Genomic DNA, 8,452 nt, shown 5'->3' with positions numbered 1-8,452 from the left:
CCAACAGAGTCAGTTGATTAATTTCTAGATAATTAGTGAAGTAACACACCTGAAAAATACTTAAAATCTTGAATTTCTATTTCGTGACATCTTAACGCTGAAAATAGAGATGTCATTAATGAGGATGCAATGTGTACTCGTCTCTAGGCCCGCGAGTCCCGGCCTGGCCATGTTTGGGGGCCAACGGAGTCGGTCGACTAATTTTCGAAAATCAATGAACTAACACACACTAAAAATGCTTAAAATCTTGTATTCCTATTACGTGACACCGAAATGCTGAAAAACGAGACATCATTAATGAAAATATACACCAATCATGTAAGGCCCGACCTAGACAAGTTTGGTCCAACAGAGTCGATCGTCTAATATTCAAAAAATCAGTAGACTAACATATACGAAAAACGCTTAAAATCTTGTGCTATAGATATAAAAACAAAAAAGGGCCAACTTTTTTTAAAGGGAAATTACAGAAGTTCCACTAGTTTATGTACTAATCACTTAAATAGACTCTAGTTTGCAATATTACGAATCTTTCCAAATTTTTGATGCATCCAGATACATGTATTCGGAATACGTCGGGTCAAAATTAGGTGTAATTTATTCTAGATACACTGTATCCAAGTGAATTCGCATATATCTGGGATACATAGACAAATATCGTTCGCCTCCCTCCCATCTCACTCGCTACTCTTCTATGTATCTGGTATTCCAAATACATGCGAATCACACCAGATAATACGTATACCTTTATCTAATGTGATTCACATGTATCTGAAATACATGACTATCTCCCTCGCTTCCCTCTCCATCTCACTCGCCCCTCTCTCTATTTTTAGTGTATCTGATAGCAAAACTACATGTATTTAGGTGTAACTTTCTCAACATATAGTAGAAAACTCTTAATTAGTGATAAAATACATAATTATTTAAAAGTATAAATAGAATTAATATATATGATATAATATATATATCTAATTAGATAATTTCTCATAAATTATATAAAATTAAACAAAAAATATGGCCCGTTAATAATTGAGAATAATTTGGTAAAAACAAAGGGGATATTTGCACTTGGAAAAATTACTTGATTGAGTGCTTTTTAAAAATTAATTACTGATTTTAGCGATATTTTTTATTTATTACCATTTATAGTAATACATAGCAATATTATGATAAATCTACACTTGTATTAAAAGTGAATTATGCATATAATATAAATGTATTATAAGTGTTTTAAAATATATATTATGTTTGTATAGTAAGAAACTGACATAATGTATCATAAGTCTATTAAAATATGTGATAAATGTATTATTCATCTATAAAACTTGTATTATATATGTTTTATAAATAGTTCTCTGCAATATGTATTAAAACTGTATTATAAATATATTATAAGTGTTCAGTGAAATTATTTTTTTATTGCTATAAATGATTTACTCAAGTTTCCCTTTGCACTTCTCCCTTATGACACCACAGAAGCCCAAATGCCTATAGCCCAAACTTGTACTTCCCCCTTATAGCTGCAAATTTTGCGATCGGCAAACTCTGTGTTTTCAATGGAGAATCGTGAAAACTTGAACATATACAAAGCTTCGAGAACCATAAAACGAAGTGAAAACACTCTCTACAACGCTCTACGATCAATTTATGAGGATTCAATATTTGTCGGCGAGATTGCTCAGCTATGGCCGGAGCTTCCGCTGCTAGCAAATCTCCGTTGTGGACTTTGGTACTCTCAAAAATTCCACTCTACCTGCTATTTCAAGTCAACTGATGGACACACCAATAATTGGTCTTTCAATACATCTCGAATTAACCTCCATGTTGCCCTCCTTGCTGGTAACCTTCCTTATGTCATAGATTTTGCTATATGTATATATATTTAAAACCTCTTAATATTTAAGTGAGCATATGTCGGTTCATAGTCGTCCCTTTTATTTGTTTTTTCAAAAAATTGCAGTATTGGACGTGTCATGGAAAAATGATAAATATAAAGATTTTATTTTGGGCAAACAACGCAAATCCCACTAGTTTAGGAGCAAATTACTTTCCTTTAGGAGTTGTCAATATTACAAATCTTACCACATACATGTATCTTGGATACATGAGCTGTAATTTGTTCTAGATACATGGTATACAAGTCAGATTCACATGTATTCTGGCTCTCTCATTCGCCTCCATCCCTCTCTCCCTTTGTATATTTCAGGATGTACCTGGTATCCCAAATACATGTATCTAATGTGATTCACATTCGTTTGGGATACACAGTCTCTCTCGCTCACCTCCCTTCTCCCTTCCTCGTCTCTCTCCTATGAATATGTATTTCAGAATGTATCTAGTGCATCTAACTTGAAATCTTGTATGAAATTATTAAATAGTGAAATAATATGTATTTTTTTTCAAACTATAGGGAGAATTAGTAAATATGGTAAAAATGTTTGTGTAATTAAGTAGTTTTTCCAATTTTTTCCACACATGAGCTGAGATGTTAATGTGCCAAAAGTAAGTTTAGCATCTCGTTGTCTTAAAATGCCAAGGGGAAATATGGGAACATTATGATTAAAGAGTTTTCAAATATAGAATGTGTTAATCATTTCGGAATGGACCAAAATGAATGTGTTAATCAACTAGAGTTTTTTTTATATCTAGTAGATTCTAACATGTGAAATGGATAAAAACGTCCAACATTTTTTTGAGTTGAGATGTCAGGAACTTGTTTGCAGGGACATCCTAGTTTGGCTATTTTCTTACTATGAGTTAGTTTTATTGGAGATGCTTTCGTACAAGTGCTTAATTATTGGCATATGTGAAAAACCCCATCGAGCCAATTCCTTGCTTGAAAACATTGTTTGTCTGTGACTGGATGAGCTACATCACATACCACTAAAGTCACAATCATATTTCATATCGATCCAAAAACCATTGGATCAATTGCGGGTGCTTTTTAGTATCTGGATGAGAACATCAAAGTAATCATCTGTTACCATGAAGAAGTAGAGGGTTTGGAATTTAAGGTTGGTTTTTCTTGTTTCTAATCAAGAAATAAATATAACTAATGTTAAACTAAAATACAACAACGACAACAACAACATACCCCAGTGTAATCTCACAAATGGAGTCGGGCTAGGGCAGGGTGTACGTAGAACTTACCCCTACCTTGGGAGGTAGAAAGGATGTTTCTGATAGACCCTCTGGATATTAAACCAAAATTATTGTTTACTTTATATCTTCTCTTTTAATATAACTTGATTCTAATTTCAATTAAAAACTGAAAAAAATAATCTAAGCTTGTCTCACATCACATTGAAAATATGACTCGAAAAAAATAAATGCCCACATAAATAAAAGGAGGATTTTCCTCTTTCTTCCATTTTGTTCCACATCACTTGGTTAGATGTTTGTATTTAACAACGTTATAATGTATCTATCTATATATATAATATCTTTATTTACTTTGATGGTTGGAGGTGGACTATATTTGTTTGTATACATGATATAGTTGGAAGCTAATTGCTAATTGATGGTTAGGACAGAAGGGAGGGTGTATGATTGTTGATTCAACAAGGAAAGGGAAGAGGTTTCCAGATAGTATGTCAAAGACAATACCTATTTGGACCTGTGTATTGAATCGTGCCATTTGGAATTACAGAGCGAGATTTGGTTCGACTGGTAGAGCAGAAAAGAATGTAAGTTACAACTTATTCTTTCAATGTATGATAATATTTTTAGGAATGAAGATAGTTTAATATATGATGAAAGAAAAACATCTGGATTTTTATGAAAAGAAATTCAAGGCTTGTGATCTGTCTGGCTTTTTGCTTGTCTATCTTGTCAAAGACTGCATCAGGCCTGAAACTTTATGCATAATGTGCAACATAGATTTGTTATTTATGATAAGTTGTAATTATGCCCCTGCATATGCACATCCATACACACACACAAATGCCTTATGTGTTCATGAGCTTATTGATATCTTCCGTGAATTTGTTTGGACAGGAGTCAAATGATTCCACTGAATGTCGTAATACTATTAATGAGGGCTCATATAGCTGGGATTGTTCCTTGCATCTCCCTTTGTGGGTCTCAAATACTGAAAGAGCGCTTATTGAGAAGCGTTTAGATGGATGGACCAAGGATCTGGAGGTCAGTGGAGCTGATATTGCCTCCATTGCTTTGTCCCTGAAAAAACCGCTACGCCCATTATGGATTTCACAAAAAACTGTGATCTGGTTAAATGAAGTACCTGATTGCGATTCTTGGGACTTCACTCCAATAATACTTGTTTCTACGTCCTCCCCAAGTAGCAATTTTCAGCAAAGAACAACCTCTGAATTTAGTTGGAGGTACATAGCTGGAGCTGGAGACGATGAGGAAAGTTGGGCAAGGGGCTTGTCACCAAATCTTTTCTGGAAACATGCTTATGATCTCATAAGCTCTGGTCCTGATACGTGTAATAAGAATGTAGCTGATATTGTTGAAAAAGACAGGGTATACCGTGCACAAAGGGGAGAAAATGCTCCTCAAATATCTATTAAGCCTTCAAAATCTTCTGCGAGTAGTGGCCATTTTCCTGCTCAAGAACAACTAGACCTGGAGCCTCAATGTATGAACATAGATGAGAATTTGTATGATAAAAATTCCATATCTTGGCTGGGGGAAACAAATCTAGCAGTTGGCACAACTCAGCTTGGTATGCTTCCTCTGTGCTGTCATTGAATTTACATTATTTCTGAATCTAGCAATATGCACTATGAATTGAAAGTGTAGGTTGGTTAACTACTTGGTAGTCCAAAGCATGGGCTATGCTTTCGGATCTAAATGCTGTACGAATTATATACTTCTTACATGGGATGTAATTAACCATTTCTCTGTAATATGCTGCCGCCTTATTTGAAATTTCATCATATTCATTGTGAATGGATACCTAAATTTCTGCGGTCTAAGCTCCATGACTACTTTGTGTTTTTTTTCTTTTCAACTGCATAGATTTTTTTTCGATTTAGAGAGGTTAAAATTCGTAAGCTTTATGCTGCAGAATCGCCACATTTGCTGGATATTCATTCATGCGTAAAATAATGCCACTGTTCAGAGCATAAATCTCCTTTTTGTCTAGAAGGCATACGGAGTACGGAATTATGCTTTCTCGAATAGATTGCATCTGTAGGTTATATGTCCATTGCATACTCATGTAATTCCTATCTCGTTTTTTTTTAATTGATTTTCTAATCTTTATTTGGTGCCAACGTTTTATTTTTGTCATGAACCTCTTGCAATGGTCACTCTGACTGAAGATTTACCATGCAGCTAAGGATGCATCTGGTGTTGATTGTGTATTGAGTTGTGATTTGGAGACTAATTCTCTTCGTTTCAAGGAGTCTGAAGCCCATCTAAACCTGTCTATTGTGGTGTGTATAACTTCCTTGAATGTCTATTGCCCATTTACCTAATTGTTGACTAATAATTATTCTCTCGTCTTTTGTTTTTTGGGTGGTTGGGATTGTGTACAATACAGAGCTCGAAGTTTGACAGGTCTTCTTTGTTAAGAAATCTTCCTTCAGCTGTGAATTTTGCCAAGAACAACTTGACAAAAGGGAAGAGACTCCTAGTTTGCTGCAGTAGTGGTAAGTATGACTTTACTATGTTGCTGAGTTTGTTTTCCACGTGCCATTTGACTTGTGCTAACTGAAGGTGAAAACTGAATATATTTGGTCCACATCAAATTTCTTGGGGTGAGGTTAGTGTGGGGTGGGGGCACGTTCGATCTACTTCTATCTCCATTTTTGCATGTTATGGTAACTTGTCTGATTTCTTCTCAATACACCAACTGATTGTGCTATTGCTTTAATTGTCTTTGACTGTAGTTGCAAAACACAAAATCATCGCTCACAAAATTATTTTGTGTTTTCAGGGGAAGATATTAGCATCTGTGTGTGCTTAGCAATCTTGATGTCATTATTTGATGACAAAGGTACATGTGCTTTGCGATCTTGATGTCATTATTCTCTAGTTTCATCGCAATAACTGGGAAAACGTAGCTCTGCTTAAGGTTTTCAGACAAATATTCTAATTTTCGAATACTTTCCTTAGGGCTCTTTGATGAAGGGAGATTTTTTAACGAGACACGAATCAATAAGTTGGAGTTAAGGCGACGATTGGTGTTTATTTGTCAATTTGCTGTGAATGCTCGCCCGTCAAGAGGGAATGTTAAGCAAGTATTTAGTTATCTCTGTGGAGGAAATGTCACGACAACTTCTTGAGGGAACTTGCTTCAATATGCGTTGAATGAGACTTAAATGAATAGTTTGAAGTTTTATAAATTCAATGAATGTTTAGCAGCCTTGTATTTTTATTATAGTATCATGCAGAAATTCTGTTTTCTACTTCATTTGCTATTTCATAACTTCAAAACAATGTTCTCACAATGGTAGAAGTGGAGTCTTGAGAGGGTGAAGTGTATGCAGATTTTAGACCCTCGGTTCAAGTGCAGCAAATTAAAATGTACATGGAAAGGGAATACGACAGTGGACCTGACTTAGTCAAAGAACTAATATATTAAGTAATCAAATTTGTGGGCTTAGACGACTCAGTCAATTTGTATCGCCACTTGCCAAATTGTATTTAAATATGTTCACCTAATTTCAGATAATTCATTGACTTATTATACCAAAAAATATTGCCGCAATACTCTAATATTAATTACTGTTATGATTTTATATGTACGCAATAGTCTTAAATCAGCTTCCATATGTAGAATTTTATTGGATATAATATTAATGTTGTTGCAATATAACATTGTCTTAAAAATATTGAAAAAAGCCTGGTCAAGTGGCAGTGTGATAAGAGAATAAAAAATGTTACCTCTCTTTTATACACTAATATTTTATATAACTTAAACTCAAAATTTATTTACACTGTCAATATATAATTATATTTTACTCGAACTCTTAGATATAAACACATTGACTCTTTCTTTCCTTATGTAAATTAATTAACATAACCAAACTATTTTTTAACAAAGTTTTCTTAGTCAACAGAAACTATACGTCGATTCTTTCTAAGTAATTATATTGTAATCTCATATATTTAATTTGTACTTATATTATAAAGCAAAAAAAAACTAAATTCATGGCATTAAGGTTGTTGTCCAACCCACCTTCCAAGTAGTGTAGCATCATAACTTCTTCTTTTTTTTAATAATAAAAAACGTCTATATATATGTTCAACAACCTTGTAGAATTAATCATCATAAGTTACATATTTTCATTTTATATGGATAAAGCTTTCGATCTTGATTTGGCTTTAACGACGGTCGGAATTTCAGGCGGTGACACGGTGGAGCCACCGCGGTGTTTTACGCCTTCCGATGATCACGACGTGAGTACTCAAGTTCAATTGCCTAGTGTTAATTGTGAAATTGGCCTTTGTATAGTATGCATAGAAGGTTTTCAAAGAAATATTGATAATCATGGCAAAAAAATGCCTTGTGGTCATGTTTTTCATGCAAATTGCCTTACCAAATGGCTCTCCATTAGTAATTCTTGCCCCCTTTGCCGTTACAAAGTCTCCCCCACTTGACGCAGTGAATTCAGAATCTAAATTTGATCGGCCTCGACTTTCAAGGTTCTTAACATTACACTTACTTTATTTTTGGAATAATGGGTTCATATATATATTTCTATGGGTCTCAATTTATGTGAATTTATTTCCTTTTCTAAATTTACAACAATTTAACTTTACTTCCTGTTTTACCCTTCTAGTTATATATTATGACATGTTTAAGACTATAAATTTCAAAAATCTTTATTTCATACACCTTATGCCCAATCAAATGAATTCATGTTTCGTAGGTTTATATATGTTTCATGATGAAAATTGAAAACATTGAAACCGAAGACGAAGAGCTACATCCACCACACATCTCTATTACAAATTGACACAAAGGTTCGTTGAGGTAACTCATACGACGGTCGTAGAAGACTGCGGGTATAAGAGAAGACGGACGACGAAGATGGCCCAATTATATTACACATAATTTAATTTAATTTGGGTCTTCCTCAAACTGGTCACAATTTTCTTATCCTATTAGTTTTGTTCTCTTTTACAAAATTCTTATGTTTAACGTGTAATACACTGAGTTAGAGTAATTTTGTCATTTTAAAAATATTATAATAGTTTTATGATAAAATTAAATTTGAGTGACTATATTTTCGACGAATTTTTTTAAGGTGATATATAGATGTTATTATCATTCTTTTTATTTCTATTTTAGCTTATAATCTAAAAATCTTTTTTCATCAAATTGAAAAATCTTATGAAAAAATATTATTAGCTCATACTAAAAAACTTATAAGTTATCCTAACGTTAATCTTAGACAACAATCTAACATTATCTATAAAGTTAACCAATATATAAAAGACATTTGCATAAATCAACCAAAATACTCCCACC

General features: G+C 33.5%; 1 protein-coding gene and 1 long non-coding RNA gene across 4 annotated transcripts; both read left to right on the top strand.

Moving 5' to 3' along the window:
• The first annotated feature begins 1,475 nt into the window (after positions 1-1,475).
• LOC129871243 (uncharacterized protein C3F10.06c) lies at positions 1,476-6,665 on the top strand. 3 transcript variants are annotated; one of them, XM_055946142.1, is made up of 7 exons: positions 1,476-1,842; positions 3,532-3,689; positions 4,000-4,693; positions 5,308-5,408; positions 5,516-5,624; positions 5,912-5,971; positions 6,091-6,665. In XM_055946142.1, the coding sequence occupies exons 1-7, from the start codon at positions 1,560-1,562 to the stop codon at positions 6,258-6,260; spliced, it is 1,575 nt and encodes a 524-aa protein (XP_055802117.1). In that variant the 5' UTR covers positions 1,476-1,559; the 3' UTR covers positions 6,261-6,665. The 3 variants fall into 3 exon arrangements, with proteins under 3 accessions (XP_055802117.1, XP_055802118.1, XP_055802120.1); XM_055946143.1 differs by having other exon boundaries at positions 1,526-1,842; positions 3,537-3,689; positions 6,091-6,664; XM_055946145.1 differs by having other exon boundaries at positions 1,572-1,732; positions 3,537-3,689; positions 6,091-6,664.
• A 718-nt stretch (positions 6,666-7,383) lies between these two features.
• Positions 7,384-8,166, top strand: LOC129870848 (uncharacterized). The gene is made up of 2 exons (XR_008762137.1): positions 7,384-7,623; positions 7,851-8,166. It is a non-coding gene; the product is annotated as an uncharacterized LOC129870848 (long non-coding RNA).
• The last annotated feature ends 286 nt before the right edge of the window (positions 8,167-8,452 follow it).

The sequence above is a fragment of the Solanum dulcamara genome, chromosome 10 (genome assembly GCF_947179165.1).
Source record: "Solanum dulcamara chromosome 10, daSolDulc1.2, whole genome shotgun sequence".
NCBI classification, from domain to species: domain Eukaryota; kingdom Viridiplantae; phylum Streptophyta; class Magnoliopsida; order Solanales; family Solanaceae; genus Solanum; species Solanum dulcamara.
This window is presented reverse-complemented; position numbering and strand designations above follow the sequence as displayed.

Bases quoted from the DNA above. Each gene is read 5' to 3' on its own strand.
- LOC129871243 (XM_055946142.1), top strand. From the start codon at position 1,560: ATGGAGAATCGTGAAAACTTGAACATATACAAAGCTTCGAGAACCATA. The intron at 5,409-5,515 runs GTGTGTATAACT...TGTACAATACAG, and splicing joins ATCTAAACCTGTCTATTGTG to AGCTCGAAGTTTGACAGGTC. The intron at 5,972-6,090 runs GTACATGTGCTT...TACTTTCCTTAG, and splicing joins GTCATTATTTGATGACAAAG to GGCTCTTTGATGAAGGGAGA.